The 26,937-nt window shown below is 38.2% G+C and overlaps 1 protein-coding gene across 1 annotated transcript; it reads left to right on the top strand.

The window, feature by feature from the left end:
* The first annotated feature begins 1,946 nt into the window (after positions 1 to 1,946).
* Positions 1,947 to 26,057, top strand: LOC142848375 (prostaglandin-E(2) 9-reductase-like). The gene is made up of 11 exons (XM_075970300.1): positions 1,947 to 2,078; positions 7,197 to 7,284; positions 9,842 to 9,990; positions 13,499 to 13,666; positions 14,660 to 14,776; positions 17,012 to 17,089; positions 17,464 to 17,586; positions 21,011 to 21,120; positions 21,639 to 21,804; positions 24,369 to 24,451; positions 25,433 to 26,057. Exons 3-11 carry the CDS (start codon positions 9,910 to 9,912, stop codon positions 25,473 to 25,475), a joined length of 969 nt encoding a protein of 322 aa, XP_075826415.1. The 5' UTR covers positions 1,947 to 2,078; positions 7,197 to 7,284; positions 9,842 to 9,909; the 3' UTR covers positions 25,476 to 26,057.
* The last annotated feature ends 880 nt before the right edge of the window (positions 26,058 to 26,937 follow it).

Raw genomic sequence — 26,937 nt, 5'->3', positions numbered from 1 at the left:
GGTTATGAACTTTATATGACATACTGATAAGACAAAATAAAGTTACTCTTAAACAGAAGGAATTATGAAGAAGTTGACTTATAAAGAAAATACAGAAATAAAATACATTAGGACTGGAGTGATGACTCAGCCAGACCAGTGCTGTCCTTGAAAGCATGAAGACCTGAGTTTGACCCCAAAACCCACACTTAAAAAGACAGCTATGGTAGCACACACACTTGTAAATTTAGTGTTGGGGAGGCAAAGACAGGTGTATCCATGCTCTCCTAGCCCACTTGGCAGGTTCCAGACTGGTGAGAGGTCATGTCAAGGAAAACAAAACAAAACAAAACGAAAAACAGAAAAACGAATGGTATCTTAAAATAACAACCAAGGCCGTGCTCTGCCTTCCACACACCCACATACATGTAGACATCTGTACAACGAAAATTAAATATGTCATTCAAAACTAGAGATAGCAGTGTGCCATGGAAATAGAGCAGAGGTTTCTCCATTTTGAGTTCTTGCTGAGACCATTTTAGGTTAAACTAGATTTCGATCTTAATGGGAAGTCCTGTGGAAAATTATCCAGATCCATTCTAGGCAGCCAAAGTTAATGCCATGGCTAACTTATCTTGGCTTCTGTTAAACTGTCTGCTTGTGCAAGCCTCCCCCTGAAGCTGCCAAGCAAAAGAATAGGATATAGTTTTTGTCTTTAAAATTCCCTTACTCTAAATGCTTTGCATTATACTTGGGTCTAGAGTACCTGAGTGGCTTGAACAGAGACTTTCAAATGGCTATAGATTATCTGAATGGTCTTCTCTGGAGGGTAACCCACCACACCAGATACATTCTACTGTGACTATGAATATTTGATTTCCAATTGAAAATGGCACATGTATTTTGCAGAAGAATTATTCTCTCGGTCATTCCACACTGCCAATAAAGCCACCTTGAATTAAAGGACAGAGTCTGCAATTGGCTGACTGGGATGAGCAATAGAGTCATTGGAGAAATTAGGAGGCCTGATAGCGAGGGACGGGGAAAGAGAATTGGGAATTTCTGGAGCTCGTAGATGGAAAAAAAAGAAAACGAAGAGAGGGTCAGCCAATTGACTCTCTGATGTGCCTTGATATCAGACAGATCTTTATCTGAATTTCTGCCTCCCGAGTTTTTATTATATTAGAACAATTTAGGTAAACATGGGTGTATATATAGATAACTGTTTCACATATTAATTAACGTTATAGCATAATTAAACATCTACTCAGCAGAAAAATACTCTAATATTAATTTTTCAAAGGTAATAAAGATATTTTTGCGTTTCCTATATAGAAAAGGTCATGATACTCATGAAGTTTGGAGAACAGTCAAGAAGAATCTCATTACAATAACAGCAGTCCAGGCTTGGTGTCACTCACCCGTATTTCTAGCACTTGGAAGGCAGAGAATGGAAGATCAGGAGTTAAAAGTCATCCTCAGCTACATGGCATGTTCAAGGGCAGCCTTTGACTTACAGGAGAGACTATCTCAATACACACAAAACCCAAAACAAAGCATAAATAAGCTGGGTGTGACACACACTGAAATCCCGATAGTCAGGCGGCATAGACAGGATGAACTATAAAATTTGGTGCTAAGCTGGACTTCATAACTCGCCAGCTGAGTTTCATAGGAACCGATTTCATAGGAATCAAACCAAAATAACACACACACACACACACACACACACACACACACACACACGGTGGAAGTATTTGTTCATAAAAGTATATCCTGTAAAAATTAAAATAGGATTTTTTGGGAAATATTTCGATAACTATTGCTGATGCTCTAAGAAGATTAATATTTAGAATATGTGAATTTTGTAGCCGGATCATAGAGTTCAGTTTCAGACTTTCATAGGTACTGTAGGCCCAGCAACTTTACCCTTGCTGCTGGTTGCTCCGGTAGCGCCACGAGGGGGCGCACATATAGCCCAGTCATGCAATCAAGGGGCGACCAAGGGGATTCTGATGTCAAATTCCCAGCAGCTTAGCCTCATCTAGATTCTCCCTAGCCCCTTCTGGCGCCGCAAGTTCCACTGAGGACAAACAGTGGTAGGTTTCCTAAATGTCACCCTCTTAACGGAGAAAGTGGCACGGCGGGGGTGGGGAGGGAGCACGGGGCGGGGGATCATAATCTGCTCAAGAAAGCTGCAGTCAGCTTTCTAGGTAGCTCGCAACTGGGTAGGGTTTAACTCGGTCACTCACTTAGGGAGAGCTCTCTGTTAGGAATTTGACACTTTTGATACAGTTTGGGTTCTGCGAGTCGATCAGTCCCATCGGGATCTTTGAGAGTTGCGGAGAAAGTCTGATCTAGGAGAGGCGGCCGGTGACAAGGACATATGGGAGCTAAGTAGCTAAGTCACAGTGGGCAGCGCAGGACATCATCACTAAGACTCCATACTGGGTCTTTTGGGTCTGAAAGCAACCGCTCACTCTTAGACCCAGGGAGGAGTTTCTCGCCAGCCCCAAACTGCGCCCAACGATCGGACTACATATCCCAACATGCACTGCGTGCACCTCTTCCAAACACACAAATGCCATTCTTACCAGGACTTCTGCAACTGTGCAATTATCCGAGTTTCAGAATCTAGAACTTCACGTTCTGACTCGATGATACCTGCGGCGGTACTATCCTGCCTTCGTTTGCTTTCGTGGGTTTTTGTTTGTTTTAATAAATTAGTATCCCATATTACATGTAATGCAACGCAACCAAGGCGCACAATATTCCTACCTCCCCTAAAAGTTCTTCTGTATTCTTCCTGTGACTATGACTGTGCAGAAATGGCCGGCTACTCTTTGAATTGTTACTTATCTTAATTTATTTCATAAGAGACCATAGGAACCTTCTTATATTTTGGTTAACAATTGTACTAAATATACATTCTGTAGAACGGTGTAAAAGAGTTTCTCTATTTTTACTTATTTTAGTTTGGGGAGGCTGAAGGACACGATGGTGACAGGACACAGTTCTGATTAGGACCACACGCCTGATGGCTCAGCATGGGAGAACCATATGCAGAGATTCCATCACCAGATAAGAAGCTAAAGAACAGCTGTGGACCAATGATGTAATTTCATCTTAGAGTTCACTACCAAAGATCTCACCCTAACGCTAGATCCCACCTCCACAACTACCTCTTTCTTCTCTCTCTTAAATTCCTAAGTGGGCCCAGAATCAGAGTTTTTGTTCTTCTTTTGAGGAAAACAGGAACGGTGAAGTGCTGGATATGTTCATTAGTATGACTGAATGATTCTAACATACATATGCAGAGAAAAACATCCGCCTTTCTCTCCTCACATATGCTTCCTCCAACCCATCTCCTCTGTACACCCAATCACTCCTGTTCTTATTCCCATTGGCCCCCAGTCCACCAGAAAATTTTATCCTATTTCCCCTTCCCAGGGAGATCCATGTGTTCCCCCCTAGAGCCCTCCTCTGTACCTAACCTCTCTGGGTCTTCAGATTGTAGCTGGGGTTATTATTTATTTAACTGCTAGTAATCATTTACAAGTGAATACATACAATATTTGTCTTTCTGGGTCTGACTTACCACACTCAGGATGATTTTTTTTTCTAGTTAAATTCATTTGCCTACAAATTTCATGATGTCTTTTTATTAACAACTGAGTAATACTCCACTGTGTAAATGTAACACATTTTAAAATTCATTCTTTATCCAGGGACATCCAGATTGTTTCCAGTTTCAGCTATTATGAATAAAATCACAATGAACATAATTGAGCAAGTGTCTTTGCAGTAGGATATAGTGTCCTTGGGGTATATGCTGGGTCTTGTAGTGGAGTGACTTTTAATTTTTGGAAAAACCTGCATATTGACTTCCATAGCAACTGTACAAGTTTGCACTCCCTCCAGCAATGGAGAAGTATTTCCCTTTATCTATATCCTCGCCAGCATGAACTGTCACTTGTGTTATTGCTATCTCCCAGTAGCTTTGATTTACTTTTATTTCTCTGATGGCTGAGGATGTTGAACTGTTTAACAACCTTAACTGTTTAACAACCATTTGCATTTTTTCTACTGAGAATTCTCTGTTTAGATCTGTACCCTGTTTTTAATTTAATTATTTGGGGGTTTTGGATGTCTAATTTTCTTTACATGTTTTGGATATTAGTCCTCTACTGGATGTGGAGTTGGTAAAAAAAAAATCTTTTCCCAATCTCAAAATTGCTGCTTTGTCAAAGTAATGGTGTCGTTTGGCATGCAGAAGCTTCTCAGTTTCATGAGGTCCTTTTTATTAATTGTTGATCTTAGTGCCTGTGCTACTAGTATTCCCTTCAGAAAGTTGTCTCCTGTGACAGTGCATTCAAAGCTATTACCCATTTCCCTTCTATCGGGTTCAGAATTCAGGTTCAGAATTAGTGTCACAACTCTGAGGAAGGAAAGACTTCCCCATTAGATGTGTTGCAGCTCTTAGGAGGAAGATTTCCCCAATGGAGGTGTTGCGGCGCAGAGGGGAAATGTTTCGCTAATGTGTTACAGTTCTGAAGGGTGAAGGGAAAGGTATCTTGACAATCATAAGCCAAGAAATAACACAAAGAAACACCCATTGTATGGGATATACAGGAGATCTGGATGGGAAAAGCAAGGCTATAGCTATTGTTTTGCTACAAAGTTCTAGGAAGGAGTCTGGTGGATGGCGTCTGCTGGGGTAACAAAGAGCATCTAACATGCATTTATAAGTCCAGCTCCAAGGGATCTGACAACCTCTTCTGGCCTCTCAGGGAACCTGCACACACTTTAGGTATTCTACAAGATTTCAGATAGATGTGTTTCAACATTAGAATACTCTTCAAGACACAAAGAATTGACTATAAATAATAGTTAACAGTCTATAAGTCAGGATTCTCTAGAGAGAGAGAGAGAGAGAGAGAGAGAGAGAGAGAGAGAGAGAGAGAGAGAGAGAGAGTTTATTGGAATTACTTACAGGCTTACAGGCTACAGTCTAGCTAATCCAACAACAGCTAGCTGTGAATGAAAAGCCCAGAATGTGTGAACCATTTTGAAGAAATGTTTTTTTACCTCAAGATCGAAGTCTGGACTAGAAATGGAGTCACCAAGGACAATGGCATGGGATTTTGTTCCTACTTCATGTTCTGGCTTTGTGGGAGCCTAGCCAGTTTGGATGTTCACCTTCCTAGACCTGGATGGAGGGGGGAGGACCTTGGACTTTCCACAGGGCAGGGAACCCTAACTGCTCTTCGGACTGGAGAGGAAGGGGGAGAGGAGTGGGGGGAGGGGGAGAGGGGCGGGAGGAGGGGAAGGGAAATGGGATGCTGGGAGGAGGCAGAATTTTTTTTCAATAAAAATTAAAAAAAAAAAAAGAAATGGAGTCACCCACTTAAAACCAAGCAGAAAATCTCTCAGAGTTGTGCCTTCCATTTCTGTATTGTAGTTTATTCCACATATGGTCAAGTTGACAAGAGCGGCCATCACACAATCTGTTAGTTTGTAAAATTTCTCATTTCTACCATGCTAAAGAGAAAGAGAAAACATGAGTTTGAACTACAACTTCTGAAGTAAAACTTATATCGTCCCTGGGAGATAGTGCTTTTTTTGCTTTTCTTTGTGTCAGTTCTTAAGACAGAGAAGCAAAACCAGCAAGGCCAGCCCCCGACCAAAAACTCATGTTAGTCCCTGCCTAAACTTGTTCACAATGAAAGATTGAGAATGAAATAAATCTAGGATAAAGGTCACAGAAGGTGAGTGGATAGTGTGCTTGGAAGGATGCAGTTCAATTTCTTATGATGAAATAAATAAATCCTGTCTTGAAAAGAGTGAGTGTTAGGCATTTTAGCACTCAGGAGGCTAAGCAGTAAATGAGGGTGAGTCTGGGGTCAGCCTGAGCTCTGTAGTGAGTTTGAGGCTACTCTGGGCTGTATAACAAACATATGATTGAAATAAAGAATTAAGAAACAGAAGCCAGGTGGTGGTGGCGCACGCCTTTAATTCCAGCACTCGGGAGGCAGAGGCAGGTGGATCTCTGGGAGTTCGAGGCCAGCCTGGTCTACAAGAGCTAGTTCCGGACAGGCACCAAAGCTACAGAGAAACCCTGTCTCGAAAAACCAAAAAAAAAAAAAAAAAAAAAAAGAACTCCAAATCATAAACTATTCAATGTCCTTAAAAGTAACTTTTAAAATATTAAATAACAAAGTGGCCACAGTCAACACAGCTATGACACTTATTACCTATTTACTTCTAAATATGTTTCAACTGACGGGTATTTGTGTATATTTGTAGAATGAACTCTGAGACTTTGACATCTGCATGCATCATTGAAAGTGTCAATGTAGGTGGTAACCTGCCCAGATCAGCACCAACTTCTGTGACCATTATGAGAACAAAAGGCTTGGACTTCTGGGCTCATGTGCAGAATCAGGGACAAAAAAGAAATATTTGGCTACTATAAGCTGTTTTGTGGGTTTGTCTCAAGTGCAGGCTGGAACTGGTATAGGGAAGGGCTCATGGATTAGGGGGAGGGTGTTGTGTGCATAGCCAATCTGAAGACTCCTCAAGGAAGTCTGGAATTGGACACAGGGTACACTCTGTGCTTGACTCCAATTTAGAAAACTTTGTTATGAAGTTAGTTTGTGCCTGTGGCTATCAGGCACTGTCACCTCAAATGCCATGCTGTTTCTAGCTGTGTACACAGATTAAGGGCTGAGCTCAGAACAAAGAACTTTGTAAAGTACTCTGGGTTGTGATAAGGAAAGAATTCTGTGCTAAAGGGAAGAGAAGAGGAAGAAACCAGAATAAACTTGCCCACTTCTGTCTTTATTATTCTATCTAAACTTTTTTTTCTATCTAACATCTCATGTTGCCTAGAGTGTCTTCTATATTTTCTAAGTAGCCAAGGTTTACCTTAATCTTGTGTTTCATGCATGCTAGGATTATAGGCATGAATTAGTATATTTCTGCTTCTCTAGTGGTAGAGATCAAACACAGGGCTTTGCACATGTGAGGACAGCACTAACCTAGACTCACCCCAGACCCACTTTTGCCTTTAGGGGACCCAGATACATGGAAGGAAAGGCTGAACACAAGAGAGCTGACCTTCAATACCTCTGGAGTCAGTTCTGATGGGACAGATATAGAATATGTTGAATAGTGCTCGGGCTCAAAGTTCTAATCAGTTGTCTCTTTATATGTAGCATTTTCTGTAATGACTATCCATGGAATGGCTACCAAGTTTGATCCCACATATGGTGCCTTCTTCCTCTTGAAGGAGTCACAGAACCAGTAAGTATCTGAGAGTGCGCTTCAGCTATGAGGAAAATTATTCTTGGCCAAAGAATTGGAAAAGCAGGCACAAAAGGTCCACTGGAGAAGCAACAGTAAGTGAAAAGAAATGAAGGGAAGAAAAGGAAAAATATTATTGTTCAGGGTCACTGCTTTACAAGTCAAGCATGGGCATTATGATGAAGTTGGCAGTCGTCTGACCTCAGACTACTTGGGCTAACCTTACAAGTCTTTTGTCCTTTTGTTATCATTTCTTCACAAGTAAGCAAGATTTGGGTGTAGAAGAATCCAGCCAAATCATGAGCATGTAATCAGGGTAGGGCAGAATTGAGTGAGGTCATGCATGCAGTACAGATTAGAACATGTTGGAAAACAAAAAACCCTGTGGCTTCCTATGTGTCAAGAGATGGTTTGTTTTTCTTCTTTGTCTGTGAGGCTTGGCGGAGTTGTCAAGGATTCAGTTCTGTCTTTGTACAATTGGTTGAACAACAGATGCTCATCTTAAGAGACTTAAGGAATTTTGAGTCTTACAGGAGAGGAGAAAAAAAAAGGACCGAAGGAAGGGACAAAGGACGAGATAGGAAAGCAGAAAAAGAAAGGAAGGAGAGCAGATGAAAGACTGATTACTTGAGTCTCAAGTAATACAACAATCCTGTATTTCAAATAATTAATAGCTCCTACTTTCTCTGACCTCATTCCTATAGAAGAGTTGTCAGACCTGCTTGGCAAGGTCTTAAGGCCTGGAAATATCTAGATTTACTACAGAGCAGAAGGGGCTTTGGATTTATTTAAAACAATCCCTGTATGCAAAGCAATTTACTCTTGTGCACACTGGTCCTATATAGGTGCTATGAATGCAGGACAATAGGCAACAATGGCAGGTGACTCCCCACCACAGTAAATCTGTAGAGAGAGTGAGTGGGATATGATGACCTTTCATTTGACTGACAATCTGAATCTAAAGAAAATGAAAGAATGAGAAGAAGAAATAGGACCCAGTGATTATAGCTCTTGTTGAACATAGACCTTGATGGATGAAGCAAGAAGTTCCTTCATTGTGGTGTTTAGGTTTTCCTTGTGAATTAGTCACAAGCAGTAAACACACCTGAAGTACATTTTAAGTATGAACTAACCTCCTAGGGAAGCTTGAGTTTCTGCACTAACAGTGAAAGGTGATATCAGCTTCTCCCTAGCAGAAATGTAGATGGAGAGACGCGAATATGTAGCTAACATTTGGACTGACAAGATGGCTGAGTGTGCAAGGGTGCTTGTCGTACCAGCCTGGTATGTGTGTAGTGTGCTTTTAGTGTGTGTGTGTGTGTGTGTGTGTGTGTGTGTGTGTGTGAGAGAGAGAGAGAGAGAGAGAGAGAGAGATTTAGTGAGTAAGTGAATGTGAGTGTGTGAGAAGGTGAATCAGTGTGTAGTAATGCATTCCCCATATGTCGGTATGTGTACTCTCTGTGTTTTAGTTGTGAAGTGTGTGTATTTGTGATTGTATTTGTATTTCAGTGTGTGGCTATTATTCTCTAACTATGCATTGTAAAGTGTGTGTTTATATGAATGAATGTTTGTGATTATAAGTGTGTGAGTGTGAGCATGCCAGTATGCTACCATGTGTGTTTGAGTGTGTTTGTGGGACTTGGTGTTATGTGTGTGTCTCAGTAACTGAAAGTGATTGTATACATTTGTGAACAAATGTGATTTATGTGTATTTGAGTATATGTGTTTTGTCTATGTATGTATGTTTTTGATGTGTGCTTGTATACATGTGTGATGGTGTGTGCACATGTGTGTAGATGTGTTATATGTACATTACTTGAACGTATATGTGTGTTCTGTGTATGTGCTTAGTGTGTTTAGGTTTATTCATATGCAGTAGTATATGCATGTGTAGTGTATGAACATGTGTGGACCAGAGGAGAATTGTGAGTGTACTGTTCTCTTACTCTCTGCCTTAATTGTTTGAGACAGAGTTTCTTGTTGGAGCTGGAACCAGACCTTCTGGCCAGCATCCCAGTGAGCCTCGTGTGTCCCTACCTGGCAGCTCTAGGAATATAGGCACACAGCCACACCCAGACTTTTATGTAGGAGCTGGAATCTGAGCTGGGGTCCTCATCTTGTACAGCAAGTGATCCTAGTGACGGAGCCATATACCCACCTCCCATTTCTTTAATTCTCTAAATGTGACTGTGTGTGTGGTGTGTGATAGCTTACTCTTTTTATAGTGTATAACCAAGAAGGGGCTTCATCACGGCCAGAAAAACACGAGTTCAAACACGGGAATAGGTGTAGAGAGGTTTTCAATGTAACAAATGGCCAGTAATTGTTCAATTAATTTTCTGTTTGAAGACAATTTGTGGGAGACTATAATGAGAAAATTTTATAAAGACTAAATAATGTATCAGTATATAGTACTGTACTCAGATTCTTTTTCTTATGAAATCATTGAGCTGGTACCAGTTTTCAGAGGCATGTGAGCTGTGTTACCTTCCTCCCCACACCCTGCTGTCTAAAGGTTGGACAGGAAATGAGTAATGATTAAACTTACACCCTACAGTTGCAGTGTATCTTCCTGTTACTCAGCACCCAGTAACAGCAAGGAAAACAGAAGTGGAGCATTCCAGAATGAATCCCAAACTCTGTGCAGAGCTAAATGATGGCCACCACATTCCTGTTCTTGGTTTTGGAACCTATGCCCCAGAAGAGGTAAGGATGGTGGTTTTGGAGTTCAGAAGGAAGCAGACAGGTCTAGTGGGAGCTGAGAGTTTGACCATGAGGATAAGGACTGTAATTCTTAGCTCTCTTCGCGTTCAGTTTCAAGACTGAAACAAGCCTGTTTTCTACTGGGTGCAATAAATAAAACTCAAAAACAACCCTCACTGCATAAAGTCTGGGTAAAGGCTTGTATATGATACTAAGTGTCTTGTATCTCATATATTTTCAGAATTTGTTGAGAAATGTATATTTAGATCACATCCTCTCTATTTAATGAATTCTGTTACAAAGTTTTCTGAGTTTCTTATGTACCCCGAATAGTAATAATTTTCCAGATAATACATTATTTTTTGCATTACTGTGGTCAGAATACCTCATAGAACCCAAAGAAGAGATTGGTGGGTGGTTTTTCTTTCTTTTTTGGATTTAGCTTATGGTCCCAAGCTCCAATTTGCTGTTGCTTGGCCAGCTTTGCCTGAGCAGAACATCAAGGTGGTGGTGGTGCTTGTGGGGTATGTGGAGGCAGCTGCTTCTCTTTCTATTCTTGGGGGAAGAGAAGCGAAGGAAGGAGCTAGGGCCAGCATGCATTCCAAGCATGCAGTCCCAGGCTCCTACTTTCTCCAATTGAATCACACCCCTACTTTCTGCCACTCCCCAACACAGAAATAAAATGAAGAGATTAATCTAATGATCTGGTCAGAGTCCTCTTCATCTAATTACCTCTGTAAATGCCAACACAACACACCCGGTTTTTTTTTTTTTGGTTCTTTAAAAAAAAAATTCAAATCAAGCCACCAAAGTGAACATTCATAGAAAAACATTTGGCAATGATTTCCTTCTTATCTGTAGTAAATTTCTTCATTCTGTTATTCCCTTGCTGCAAACAAACCTTATACAAAGATCTACATGCTAGTAAGGAATACTGAGAGTAGACAAATAGTTTTCTCCATTGTAGAAGACAGTGATTGGTCATCCAAAACCCAGTGGTCAGCCCTGAAAAATATATGTATGATTAACATTATACAGACTGAGCATGTTATATTTAAGAATTCATGTATATAAATATATTCATGTAATGACAATGAAGAAAGAAGCATCAATACAAAAGAGAGCAGGGAGGGATACATGTGAGGGTTTGTAGGGAGGAAAAGGCAGGGATAAATGTAGAAGCTATATTATAATCTCACAGTTAAAAATTAACAAATCATACACTTTAATTTTATCCTCAAAAAGTAAAAAATGTTTCTTAAGTATAGATGATTTTATTTATGTATTTTTGTTTCTATGTTCTTTACATTGAGGACATGTATAAAAGATGTTACCTACATTAATGATTTGAAGGCTTGCTCTGTGCTTTCTTTTTTGATGTCATTGTTTCAGGATAAAACAATGTTGCTTTGCTTATTATGGCTCGGTAGCATGTTTTGAAATTTAAGATTACAATGAGATAATGGTTCACCTTAGATTGTCTGTTAAAAATGGGCATCAGAAAACAAACACTGATGGAATGCTGAAAGAGCAGAACTCTCAAGCATCCTAATGGGAATGTAAATTTGTACAAACACTAAAGAAGACAATATATAAATTCCTAAAATTAAAATTTTTATATGATCTACCCATAACCTCCTTCACCTGTACAAAGGAAATAAAGTCAGTATATTGGAGTGATAGATGCAGTCCCATTAGTAACAAATATGAGTTTAACTTAGGTGCTTATCAAACAATGAATTATTAAGATGTTGCATGCACGCACGCATGCACGCACGCATGCACGCACACACCACACACACACAAGTATTGAGAATCCACAAAGAAAAATTAATTCTTATCATTTTTATAAACTGCATAAATTAGAGGACATTTTAAAAATAAATGAATCACAGAAACCAAATAAAACGCCACTTTTATGAAAGCTCATTTTTGACTGAAATGTAGAATAGTGATTATTAGGTTGGACATAGGTACAAAAACACAGATAAGGATTAAATTGTGGCATATCAATAGAATGTTGACTATATTTTATGGTGATATATATTTCAGTAAAGGGGATTGTACCTAAGCCCTGGAGAATGCTATGTAAATATTCTATCATGGAAAGAAGTTATATAAAACATCACCAGGCTTAACAAAAAGACCTACATTTTGAGATAAGATCTCATTGTGTTGCTTACTCAGTCCTTGAACTCAGGAATCTCCTGCCTCAACCTGTGCCACCAGGTCTACTTTTATTTTATTAATATGTGGAGGAGAGTAACTCAAAGATCTTAAATGTAATATGAAGAAGAGAGAAATGTCCTTTGCACTAATTTGATGGGTGCATGTGATATACATTGATCAAAATACTTCAACCCCATGACATGTCTAATTTTAGCCAACCTCTTCATTATACCACCAATGAACCATCTTTCCTCATTTCTACGATTTCCCAATGATATAATCAAATCATAAATTAACTGAGGACTAACCTCCTAGTGAGGTTAAAGTCCTTCTGTTTCAATCACTTGATCCATCAGGGGACAATTAAGATTAAAACTGTAACATTCTGTGCCTGGCTCCAAAAAGATTATCTCTACATAGTAACACAAGTTCATTTATTCCATTTTAAAGAGACCCTCAAATATCAACAGCCCCAGCAAAGGCCCAAATTCAAGTCTCCTCTGAGCATCAAGCAAAGTTACTTAAATAGTTCCGTTTATATATCTTAAAAGTAATTCTTATGATTAAATCTATATCCTGGCCTAATACATTTTAATGCTAGAATTTACTTCAGTCATGCAGAAAGAGTGGTTGGAGAATGAATTAAGACAGGATCCTGCTATGTGTTACAGTGTTTATTTTAAAACTAGATACTGTTGACAGCTGGCAATATTAATTATTACCATTTCACAAAAGAGAAGAACAGCCATATTTTTAACTGTTTGCATAAAAAGCAGAATTTTTGAAGGTCTGCTTTGCTTGGGAGAGTACATTTTAGAGTGTACTGACAGGGGATGTCTATATAAATCCTCAGCTGAATAATTAGGAATTGAGGCTCTCAATAGATTTCCTGAGAACAATGAATACATGTATACTAGAAGTGCAACGTGAGGGGAGTTTGTGTGTTTGTGTGACTTCTCCAGGGGAAATGTTCAATACTGTTCCTCTTGCTGTGCACATTGTCTTGGGGTTGTTTTACTTTATAACCTTATTCTATAAATAACAAGCACTGTTACAGCTGTATACTGAGTCCTGGGAATCCTCCCAGCAGATCACTGACCCTGGAAAAGTCCCTGAAGACCTTGGATGGCAGTGATTAATGAATGTCTCAGTCTGAAGACTTGGCTCAGATGCCGAAGTCTCATTATGTGAGATGATAAGGGCTGGGCAAACCTGAGAAGATGCAACACCCCCAAGACTCACTTAACACAGCAGAAACCTGTGGTTTTGTAAAGTAACTAGCTGTTTCAGAATTAATTCAATCACACAGATCTCAAGATATTCCCTATGGTTGCTTTTCTAGGTTCCTAAGAGTATGGTTACAGAGGCCACCAAGATGGGTATAGATGCTGGATTTCGCCATATCGATGCAGCTTATATGTACCAAAATGAGGAAGAAGTAGGGCTGGCCATCCGTGACAAGATTGCTGATGGTACTGTGAAGAGAGAAGATATATTCTACACTTCAAAGGTATTGTACACATATGGTATGCTGGTGTGCAAATGAATGAAATGCTAGTATGATTTGACCAGTAGTTGAATTAGGCATATTAGTCTACTGTTTAATTACATATGCTAAACTGGTGTTGAAAACAGAGGCAGCTAATGGATCTCTGCTCACCACTGTGTTTGAATTTGTAACCTTAGGGTAAAATTTTGTTATTTTGATTCTCACCTAAAAACAGTGTGATTTAACATGGACATAACTATGATAAGACTGGCATTTTAGAACAATCTCATATTTTATCTCTTGGGTGACAAATATTACTTAAGTTTCTTAACATCCATTTTCACTTTCATTGGTGATAGAGAAGAATAAAAATTTGCGTCCTGGGGGCTGGAGCGATGGCTCAGAGGTTAAGAGCACTGGCTGCTATTCCAGAGGTCCTGAGTTCAATTCCCAGCAACCACATGGTGGCTCACAACCATCTGTACTGAGATCTGGTACCCTCCTCTGGCGTGCGGGCATACATCGAGGCAGAATGTTGTATACATAATAAATAAATAAATATTTAAAAAAAATTGTGTCCTAAGTATCTCATGAAACATTGATAGAGTCTTGTATTATGTCTGATATATGTTAAGATATCAAAAATACTTCCTTTCACTTATGTAAATGATAGGAATATTAACTCTTTCCCATTGGCTGAATGAGTGAAAGGATAAGAGAGAAACCTCCTTTGTAAACTCTTGTGAAATATAACTCAGAGAATGATTGTTATTATTATTATATCCAATGTTACTCAAGTATTAATTTTCCTATTGATTGATTAATACACATCAGGTATGTATCAGACTTGACATTAACATATTAGACAATGGAAAACTTAAGTCTAGACAGAGTATTTTTGCTCTGCGGTCACCAGTTTCTGACCAGTTGAAAAAGACTCAATTTTGGGTAAAAGAAGTCCACAAATTTGGGCAGTGTGTTCATGTATCACAGCTCTCACTCTAATAATTGCAGCTCCCCTCCACGTGCCATAGGCCAGAACTGGTCCGGGTTTGTTTGGAAAAGTCACTGAAAAAGCTTCAGCTGGACTATGTTGACCTCTATCTTATTCATTTCCCAGTGCCAATGAAGGTAAGCAGTCAACATCTTCATACCTATTTCACTCCAGTGCTCAGCATGAACTTTAATTTTGCTGCTGATTTATTTAGATAAACTGATAAAAAATTAAATGCGGAAAAATTTGGAACCCAAATCACACTAGATTGATGGATTTGGAAAAGTCTTTAGAAAGTCTCTGTTTATAGGGTTTTCCTTTGTTCTATCTTTTCCCATTGGTAGTAAATATGGTTTGATCATGGTTGTTTATATTGAATGCCTTATCTGCACCTTCCAGTGAAAAATTCATCATGAAAATAAATATGCTTGGATCTATCCTCACTTCAAACTGTGGTTCTTTTACATTTAATATTTTTATGTTAATCTCTTTAGCTTTGATTTTTTTTAAAAAAGAAAGGGACTGGCTTTGAACCTGCTGTGTTACCAAGGCTAACACTGAGTCCACATCCTTTGGCCTCCATATGCTAGTATTGTAGATATGTGTCTTCAAGACCACTGATCTCTCTCTCTCTCTTTTTTTAATTATTTGCCTTTTGACATCTGAAAACTACACAAACCTAGGCAATGGCAAGCAGCAAGATTATTTTAGTGAATAAAGTGCAGTGTCTTAGGAGATCATATATCCCTATTTTTGAACGGGTCCTAGCTGTGTTGATCTGTTGGCCTCCTTTGAAGGCTTTGATTACCTTTCCTCAATCACCTGAGTGCCGGGATGACAGGTGTGTATCAACAGGTCTGGTGCATGCCGAATGCTTTGGAACGTTTTTTTTTTTAATTATTTGGTTCTCATTGAGTAGTTCCTTAAAATCTATGACTTTATTTTATTATCTGTAAATGCAAATAAGAGTAATACCATATAACTCATAGAGAAAAAAGTAGATTACATGAATTATATAGTGCCTGGAACATGGAGAGTACTTTTCAAATATGTTTTAATATTTGCAAAATAATCCTTAATGAAACAAATCTTAGTCCATGCCTAGCAATAATGGAAATTTTACCCATCGTGATATTGTTTAGTCAACGAAAATGACATTTGACTACTGATGTCTCCCCTGTTACTCAATCCCCTTTGAATGGCCAATGACATGCTGGACTAAGAATGATTTTTAAAAAAGCTTACAATTATACAGAAGATGATGGCAGACATAAGTCACAATATATTGAGAGACATTGCTTGAGGTTAAAAAATATATTTTCTCATTAGAATGTTTGATCTTAAGACATGGAAAACAGATTCCTCAGTAACCACATTTAGTGTTTTGCAAAGATCCACATCCCCAAGAATTAATGGGTCACACTTCCTAGTCAGACCAAGGATTTGTCTATACTTTTGTCTGTCATTAACAGGGCTGCAAATGGAAGCCCTCCCTGTGAGGAATTTCTGTGTGTTCAGCAATCTACAGATGATAGTTGTTACTACTGATAGTGGTTTTTATTTTGACTTAGTTATAGTTGAATATAGAGAAAATTAATCTAAAGAGATATTCTGATCACAGTGTCCTAGCTACTTCCCTAGTTCCATGTTTTTTTTCCTTAGTTCATACTTCTTATAACTGAAAAAAGTCTACAGACCCAGAATTTATTCATTTATTTACTTGCTTATTTTTGAGACAAGGTTCCATGTAGCCCATCAAGTAGTGAAGGATGACCTTGAAATTTTCATCCTTCTACCTTCATTTCTTAAGACCTGAAATTACAGTCATGTACCACCATATTTTAAATGTAGAGCTGGTGACTGAACCTAACTAAGGTCTTGAGAATACTATATTGAACACTCTATATATCTACCAGCTAAGTTGTATCCCAGTCCCTTGGTGGACAAGTGTTTAGCTGCTGTGTCTAACCTCTGACCTTTGAAATGCTCAGGCAAAGTAACACTGATGAGAACACTGATTCTGTAACCATGTTAAGACTACAATTTCTTATTTACTAGGGATCATGACCTTTGAAACTAGTGACTTTTTCAACGATAGATGTTCCTTCAGGGGATATCACACTGGTATTAAACAATAATGCAAGACAAATAGTATAACTGTAGAGACCTGGGAAATTTTGTGAATTAACACATATAATAGATGTGAGAGAATAAAAGAAATTCGTAACTTCATATGCAAAGCCTTTTGCTGATGTAAATTGTGGCATGCTGGTCTGCCTAACTTATGGAGTAGCCTTCTGTGTACCAGGGAACATTGCAATGTGGAAGTCATGACACTGGTGAAATGGTGACAATGACTGTTTATATTCTAGCCAGACAACAATCTTAATCCAACAGTTGAAAATGGGGAATTATTATTTGACACAGTGGATCTCCGTGACACTTGGGAGGTAAGTACTTGGAATACAGAGCACAGGGGAAGTTAAGAGAGGGAGTCAGGTCTCATCACATGTGAGAGTCAGATATGGATCTTTAGATCATGAAACACATGATCTTTTCTAGGGTTATTTTGCAGTTGCAGGTAGGACAACATAATTGGAATATATTGGAGACTATTGGAAAAGTATTGGGAGAAATACGTTTCAATATATGATTTCTTTGGTGACCCAAGGCATTCATTCTGTCTTTATCTTCTGCCTGTATTTTAAGCTGGTTTCTCTCTTTTTAATAATTAGTGCATATGTTTTATTTTCCTTTCTTTGTATTTATAACCATCTCCAGCCACTTTCATAAATTATTTTTTATCAAATTTCCTCTGACCCAGGCCATGGAGAAGTGTAAGGATGCAGGGTTGGCCAAGTCCATTGGGGTGTCCAACTTTAACCGCAGGCTGCTGGAGATGATCCTGAACAAGCCAGGGCTCAAGTACAAGCCTGTGTGCAACCAGGTGAGCATCTACGGTATTTTTTCTTCTGCTCTTCATTCTTTTTTTTTTTTTTATTACTAGCCACAATCCTCTTCTCTTATTTACCTGAACTTCGTGGAACAGAGAATGCTGATTGTATTTCTGCTTGGTTGTTTGTGGAAAAGCCTGGGAGCCACAGTGCTTCTGTGCACGCAAGAATATGGAAATGTAAAAGTATTCAAGGAGGGTCGCACTGGGTAATACAGAAAAATGACTAAGAGCTGCAAGAATGAAAGCCAGGGAGGGGCTAGAGCAATGGCTTGGTCATTAAGAGCGATGGCTCCTCTGAAAGAGGTTCATTTCCCAGCACCCAAATGGCAGCTCATAAGTCCATTTCTAGGGGACCTGACTTACTCTACATGAGCTTAATTCTGACTTTGTAGGGAAAGTTTTATAGTGTTCCTTCTCTTTCTAGTTTACACAACAGTTTGAGGAGCATTGGTGTCAGTACCTTGTCTTGGTTGCTTTCTATTGCTCTGATAAAAGACCATGACCAAAAGAAACTTGGAGAGTAATGTGTTTATTTCATTTTGCAACTTATAGTCCTTCACTGAGGGAAGACAGGACAGGTTCTTGCAAGCAGAAACCTGGAGTCAGGAACTGAGGCCGAGACCGTAAGGAAGACTGCTTACTGACTTGCTCCCGTGGCTTGCTCATCCTGCTTTCCTATACACTTCAGTACCACCTGCCCCGTGGTGGTGTCTTCTCGTGACATCAATCATTCATCAGGAAAATGGCATACAAATTTGCCTACAGGCAACCAATAGAGGCATTTTCTCAACTGATACTCCTATTTCTAGATAACTCTAGCTTGTGTCAAGTTCACAAATGCTAACCTGAACATTTCTCTTTAAAGGTGTGGTCGAATTCAGTACTGAATCCTTCTGGGCCTGGGTTTCTACTCGTTTACATTAGTTGGATTGCTATTATCGATTTTGTCAATTGTTTACATATTTTCACTTACTTTGGTAAGACATATGTGTCTAGGGATTTGCTTGCTTTTGGATTTTCCAGCTTTTTAGGATGTAAATTCTCAAATTATGCTGTAACAATCCTCTGGATTTCATTGTGTCTGTTGTATCTTCCTCTCTATCTTCTATAATTTTAATAATGTGGTCTCTCATCTTTTCTTGTTATTCAGAGAAGTTTTTTTTTAAAAAGATGTTTTCTTTTGCTTCAATTATTACTCTCCTGTCAGGTGATAAATGTCTATGGGGAAGTCATGTTTTAACACAGGTTTTCCCATAATTTAAATCTATTTCATACATCTCTTAGTATATTTTTGCCTGAATTATCTGTTTTACTGGGGTGTTTCCGAGGTTAATTTTTTATTTTAAGATACTTGTTTGGTTTTTTCTTCACTGGATTCTGAAAGTATGGAATATATACATATTATAGTACTACTCAGCAGTAAAGGACATTGACTTCTTGAATTTTGCATGCAAATGGACGAAAATAGAAAACACTATCCTGAGTGAGGTAAGCCAGACCCAAAAAGAGGAACATGGAATGTACTCACTCATATTTGGTTTCTAGCTATAAATAAAGGACATTGAGCCTATAATTAGTGATCCTAGAGAAGGTGAACCCAAATAAAAACATATAGGCATCCTCCTGAATATTAACCTTCATCAGGTGATGAAAGGAGACAGAGACAGAGACCCACATTGGAGCACCGGACTGAAATCTCAAGGTCCAAATCAGGAGCAGAAGGAGAGAGAGCAGAGCAAGGAACTCAGGACCACGAGGGGTGCACCCACACACTGAGACAATGGGGATGTTCTATCGGGAACTCACCAAGGCCAGCTGGCCTGGGTCTGAAAAATCATGGGATAAAACGGGACTCGCTGAACATAGCAGACAATGAGGACTACTGAGAACTCAAGAACAATGGCAATGGGTTTTTGATCCTACTGCATGTACTGGATTTGTGGGAGCCTAGGCAGTTTGGATGCTCACCTTACTAGACCTGGATGGAAGTGGGTGGTCCATGGACTTCCCACAGGGCAGGGAACCCTGATTGCTCTTTGGGCTGACGAAGGAGGGGGACTTGATTGGGGGAGAGGGTGGGAAATGGCAGGCGGTGATGGGGAGGAGGCAGAAATCTTAAATAAATAAATAAATCTCTATAAAAAATAAAATTTTGATTAAGAAGTGAAAATGAACCACAGATATCCCTAAGTAATGGAGTAAGCCTTATTTTTCCTTAGTTATCAATGACCTGAGGGAATTTCTACTTTGATAGCAGCACATTAGAGACAGATATCTGTGTTGTCTATCTGTGTGTATGTATTTGTTACTATGTAATTATTATATATGTTTACACATACATTCCTGAACACATAAAGTACATCTTGCTGATTTTTTGTAATGTTATTTGTATGCATGTTTTCAAAGATGACCATGTGACATTGTATAAACAATTTGTACGATCTTCCCTTGGAGGGTTTTTTTTTTTTTGTGTGTGTGTGTGTGTGTGTTTGTTTTTTTGGGATAGAGTTTCTTTGTGTAGCCCTGGCTGTCCTGGAACTCACTGTTGCCAGAGTCAGACATGATGAAACTTTGCTGGGAAGCCACTGCCACGAGGCTTACACAGATTAATAGAAATGGGTTAAACTAATATGTAAAAGTTAACCAATAAGAAGCTAGAGCTAATGGGCCAAGCAGATTGGCCTCAAACTCACAGAGATCTACCTGCTTCTGCCTCCCAAATTTTGGGGTTATAAGGCATGCACCAGCACCGTTCGGCACTCTGGGGATTTTTAAAACACAATTAAATTCTTTTTTGTGTGTATGTATATGAATATTGTCTGTCTGTCTCTGTATCTCTCTATGTGTGTCCATGTGTATGTCCATGTGTGGCTGTGTGTGTAGGCAGGCATGAATGCAATGGTGTCTGTGTGGAGGTCAGAGGACAACCTTGTGGAGTTGGCTTTCTCCTTCCAGCTTTATGTGGGTTCTGTAATAGAACTTAGGTCACCAGGCATGCATGGCAAGCTCTTTCATCCCCTTGCCAACCCCTGATTGTTTTGATGCCCAAATATACCCAAATGTCACCAGCAGAATCCCTACAAATTTACTCTTTTGTCCTTCATACCTGCTTTCATGTGTTTTCAGCCAAATTCTTTCTTTATGGTGTAATTCAAATCCAAGGCTTGATGAGCTTATTCTCTGTGCCCTATCTGTACTTCATATTTTCTCATTGTATCTGCATTCAGTGGTCCAGTCAGTTCACCTCAGGGATGTTTTTAGTTTTTAAAAGAGGATCATTACTTGAAGTTGAGATTTTCTACTCATATTTTACTCATTGTAGACTTTTCCATTTCTTTTACTTATAAGCACTTCTTTTTCATGGATATTTGAGGTTTTCTATAATTTGAAATCTTTCTGTCTTGTTCATCTACAGGTAGAATGCCATCCATATCTCAACCAGAGCAAGCTCTTGGACTACTGCAAGTCAAAAGACATTGTTCTGGTCGCCTATGGTGCTCTAGGAACCCAACGATATAAGAACTGGTAATGAGAATTGTAACTAAATCATACCTAAAAAGCACATATAAAATAGTTTCAGTCTTGAAATCCCAAGTTTTCTGGAATTAACTCAACAGGATGGGGAGGACAATCTACAGTTGATGAGGAAAGCCTTGTTAACCTTGTTAATCTTTAAGATGCGGAACTTAGTTTAGCCATGGCTGTCTGGTACCCAGAGAAAACCTAAACACCACCAACGTGCACTCTCTGTGTAGCTTCCCCCGTGGTCCAGGAAAGCCTGGATCTTCCATTCCTGTGGCATATAAGCTTTCCCCTTATAATAAATAAAATATATTTGTCTATCTTTAAGGTAGCCTGGTTATTTCCATATCTAGGTAACATCAACATACAATTCTGAACATGTTCCAGATGATGCTAGTATTACTGATTTTGGAGTCATATTTTAATAGTCCTAGGTCCAGAGTGAGCAAATCCATGTGTTTTGTAAGACTCCTAACACATCAAATCTTAACCTCAAGTAGTTAACATTCCTTTCTTTTCAGGGTAGATGAGAATGCGCCATATCTTTTGGAAGATCCAATTCTTGGTGCTATGGCTGAGAAGCACAAAAAAACTCCAGCCCTAATTTCCCTCCGTTATCTACTGCAGCGTGGGATTGTGGTTATTGCCAAGAGTTTCAATGAGAAGCGGATCAAAGAGAATATGAAGGTGAAGAAAAGACTATGGGCATCGGGGCTCCTGTGTGGTGTTTCTCCCTTGAAGGCTTGTTTGCAAGCTTCCAGTATCCTGGTGTCAGGCGACTGTGCCTGGCATTTCGTAGGCATATGTGTTTCAAGTGTATGCATGAGCATTTTCTTCTCTATAATAGCACTCTGGGTTCATGGCTGTAGAGGATTAAAACTGACTTTGTTTCCTCTTTAAGATAACAATGTGCTCTGTAGTCTTGTATACACGCACACCTTTCATTCATTTTCTGGAGTGAGGTTATCAGACTGTGTGATTTTCAACCTTCATTAAAAATTTACTTTATATGTCCTTGATGCTCATAAAGAATAGTCTTCATATATTGATTCACTCTGTGGATTATCTTTATTTTCATGTAGGACAGTACTGTTACCTGTAGTAGTTGTCTAGTAAACCAGTTGCAAGGTACAAGTTTACAACAAAGAAATTAATGCTATTGTTCTTCTTGTCATGTCTTTTTTCAGGCAGTCTCTCTGCAATCTAGGCTAACCTCAGACTCACTGTCCTCTGCTGTTAGCCTAGGATTACAGGAGCTAGGATTACAGGTGCGCTCCATATTCAGCTAGGACCGGATACTCAAAAACTTTCATTTCTAAGCTTAACACTGCCACATTATCAATGTTTTCACACTCTGTGGGTCATTATAAGTTACAGGCCCGGCAAACCTCAAGGGATGGGAGAGAGACATGATCCCATACTGGAAAAAAAAACTTCCAAGTTCATATTATGAAAGTGTGTGTCCTCAGAAACTAGAAGGGTCGGGGGAAGGGGCACTTTACAGTCCATTCACCACATTTATGTATTCTCAATGTTTGCTTTTCAGATTCAGAATTGTTTGTTGAAGTATCTTCCTCATAGTTCATGCACGTTTTCATTAGTTTTATGATATATATTTATATGCTAGAATCTCTCCCTTACTGTGCTCACACCATTCATGACTTTACTTTGTGGTCAATGAATATTATTCTTTCCCATATGTGTAGCAAAATGAATTTTTTTACATTCTATACAAGTGATAATTTTTTTCCCAACTGGTCTTTATTTCAAAGCAAGTTTTTGAGTGCTATGTAAAATAGGGAAGGATGTAAAAAATATGTAGTTTTTGTAAAATGTCACTTACACTTCTAGCCATAAAATTGACCCACTTTCTTTTAACTGTTGTGTTTGCTTTTCTCTTTTGTGATCATTGTATTAGAAAGTTGGTGTTTGATTTATTACTTCCAATTTTAGTCTTAGAGATTGAATCTAGAGCCCACACATGTTAGGCAATTTCTATAACACTGAGCTGTACCACCATGCTTGCTTTATTATGATTTTTATGCTTTTTACTTAAATGTGTTTACGCTTATTGACTACATCTGGTCAGATAAAACTTGACATCACATTTTCCCAATGCTGCCTCATGCATTGAAACATGATCTATTTTTTTACATTGCAAGCTTCTAAATATGATTTAGGATACATTTCTGAATTTTAGATCTTATTTAATATTATTAAGTAAATTTTTACTCTGTCCATTAAAGCATTTGTAAATATTCTGTCAGTTTGAATTTAATAATTTAGCTCAATTTTGATAATGTTCATTTTGCTTTGATAATGCTCCAATTTATAGAAGTTAGTTAAAAATAATAAATCGATACCTATTACCTAGATTCATCAACTAATACATTATGGATACTTTTGTTTCTGTTTCTTTCTTCCTCTATTTATAAAGAATGCATATTGAAAGGACCTCTCATGTTGATGGTTTAGTAATAACTGAAAATAATTTTTATGCTTTAAGTGCTGCAAATTTCAATAGTGACATCCTTTTTGAGCCAGCTTTTGGATCCCTTAAACAAATTATCATTTGTATTTGGGAAATTTCTGATTATATAAGAAAGGTTCATTTGTTTACATTCTAATCCTTCATTGATTGTCTATTCTATCCATGCTAATTGTTACTAACTCATATGTTTTAAAGTGATCACGTTAGGTGTTGGTGGCACATTCTTGTAATCCCAGCACTCAGGAAGCAGAGGCAGGCAGATCTCTGTGAGTTCAAAGTGAGGCCAGCCTGGTCTACAGAGTGAATTCAAGGGCAGGGTCCAAAGCTACAGAGAAAGCCTATCTCAAATAAATATAAATAAATAAATAAAATTTAAAAAAATAAAAAATTAAATAAAACATGATCATTAGGTTCCTCCAGGTCTTGCATACGATTGATCCTGTAATCTTTTCATTTGTCAACTTGGTTTCTTTTCCAGGCTCTTTTGAGATCTGATATTGCCTGTAGTAAAGTGAAATTTAAATATATTGTACATAGTAATATACTTGCATTCATCTTTCATTTGGTATTCATTAATAGTTTTATTTGATCTTAGCAAAAGGCTGAGATTCATTTGCTTAATAACTTGTATTCTTTTTGTTGCTATTCTCTTAAAAGTCCTTTGGAAGCTCTTATCCCCAAAACTTTTAGTCTGATTAGCTTGTGTTTTTCAGGTAGTCAAAGATATGGTCATTCTAAAATCTGTCTACTTATGTGACAGGTTTTTGAGTTCCAGTTGCCGGAAGAGGACATGGCAATTATCGATAGCCTGAACAAAAATTACCGATATTCTACTGCTAAAATGTAAGTACTGGAAAAAGCATTGCTCAATTTGTTTTTTGATGTTGAATTTAATGTGGTATTTTAGCGTAGTCTTAATACTGGGTAATGGGGTCAGTGTGAGACAGGAGTTTTGGGGATTTTGGTCCCAAATTCTTCACAGAGATCTGTCTGGTTCATTAACAGGGTGCATGTAATCAGGGTTAGCTTGTATTGCTACATATGGGCTTCTGTACTTAGTATTCCACAGTCGGAAGGTCAGCCAATATTGCTGACTTTATATCAACATATAAGCCATTATATTTGACAACTATATAGTGGATAGACATTGTGGATTTTATTGTAGCTTATTTAGAAGGATCCCAAAAACATCAAATTAGTTATTGTAAATAAATTATTTTTATCATTTTATATTTTGTCTTGTTTTTCAAGTGTAGAGACCTACAAAGTATGTAATGAGTTTCTTGGACATGGAAGTATATCTCATAATTTTGTCATTTTCATTTCTAATTAACTATAGTGTGTTATATATGATAGTTAGTGAGTTAAAGCTTATTGAATAATGAATTTTGGATTACCAGCACTAAACTTTATATACATACTTACGTGTACACTTATACATATATGTGTATATATAAACATACATATATATTTAGATAAATATCTATAAAAATGTTGTACACAAATCATTATCAGATTCTGTTTGCATTGAAATCTGGAATGAGGATGAGATAATGCTTTGGTAAACTGATGATGTAGGTGATGGAAAAGAATATGTTTGTACATTTGAATATCAAAGTGAATATCAAAGTGCTTTTACCTTTCAGGAAGGAGAACTAGAGTGAAATAATTTAGTTTTGATCAACAAACAATTGCTATGCAGGCTTTTTATGACAGTAAGATTGTAGCAAGCAAATACAAACCCTTTATTGTGATCGCAGTCAGAAGGAGAGTCATTCTCTCTACAGTCTAAACTTGTTCTATACATTTTCTTTCTCATTACAGTACATCTGCCCACCCTGATTATCCATACTCAGATGAATATTAATATATAAGCCTTTGTTGTGACATCTCCTTGATGGTAGCAATGTGGGAGGTGCCATTGATGCTGACTGGACATCACCTCTGGTCAATGTTGTGTGTCAGCCTATAATCAACCAGATCAAGAGAGATGGGTACGGTGTTTTTGTGATACTCTAAACGATGATATTTGTCTCTATGAGGTGCAAGTAAAGCACCACTATTGTCTTTCATTTGCATAATTTGTTTCCCTCTTACTCATCTGAGCTCAAGGAAACTATAATTTGAATGTTGACGGAGAATGCTGTAGACAACCAGCTTTGAAAGATTAGCAATCGGGTGCATGGAATTAAGGTGATGAGAATTGGACAATCCTATCTGAGATATATGGGTAATTGATGGGTTTATCATATAGATAAAGAAAACTTTCCTCCCAAGAGCCAGAGTTGAGGGCTAAACCTAATGTCTTTCTTCAAATAAAGGGTATAGTACTGGCCCCACTGAGTACTGATTGAGAGGCTGAAAATCAAATTAACTGACAACTGAAAACTCCTAAATACTTGTTCTGTGTTCAACCTTCTTAGTTTTAAAAATAAACTTGGATTTGATACACATCATCTTTTCAAATACTTTATTTTTTGTGTGTTTATGAAGTATGTGATTGTAGGGACATGTGTTGGGGACCAGCCTTGACAAAAATATCGCTTTCCAGGGTAGCAGCATGGGGATTTAGATATATGAATAAATAATATGAAGACACATGAAAATTAATAAAACAGAAACCATAGAATAGTACCAGGGAGGCATTCTAGTGAATACTGAAATTGTCCATGTTTAATTTTCCATATACTTTTATACCCCAATCTAAAAGGGAGATGAAGGCAACAAAAGACGTCTTTAACATGATACAATGGACAGCTTGAGCAGTTAATTCCTTTAACAATTTGATATCAAGTCATTAGCGTTCTGTGGTTTAGGCAGTAAAGTTACCCTAAACCAAGTATCTTGAAGGCGCCACTCTCCAGGTAACCTCATATTACAAAAGAAGTATCTGAAGTAGGCTTGCATATCCTGACCATCTGTCAGGATGGAAGGGATCTACTTGTACGAGCCATTTTAATGTCAAAAGAACCAAGTAAACACATCCTGAGTCGGGATGTGTAGCTACCCTTGTCAACCATTTTGAGCAACCTCCAAACTCTTTGACCATTAGACAAGGTGGCAATAGGCTCACATTTGTGAGCCTCCATGATTCCTTTCTTTTTGTTAATTTTAATAAAGACTGTGCTTTTTCAATGGATAGATGATTGTGTCTGCCTTAGGTAAACACTTTCCCATTCTCAGACTTACTTGTCTTTGGTATATGCATTTTAATCATACATGTCCATGTCCATGTCTTAGGTGCCTAGGAGGAAAAGGCTCAAACCCATCATTTTTGACTGCTGATTTCTGTAAGCAAAGGGTTAAGGGAGAAAGTACCTCTAGGTGGT

The sequence above is a fragment of the Microtus pennsylvanicus genome, chromosome 4 (genome assembly GCF_037038515.1).
Source record: "Microtus pennsylvanicus isolate mMicPen1 chromosome 4, mMicPen1.hap1, whole genome shotgun sequence".
Lineage (NCBI taxonomy): Eukaryota > Metazoa > Chordata > Mammalia > Rodentia > Cricetidae > Microtus > Microtus pennsylvanicus.
Note: the sequence above shows the minus strand (reverse complement) of the source record. Positions and strands in the feature narration are given on the sequence as shown.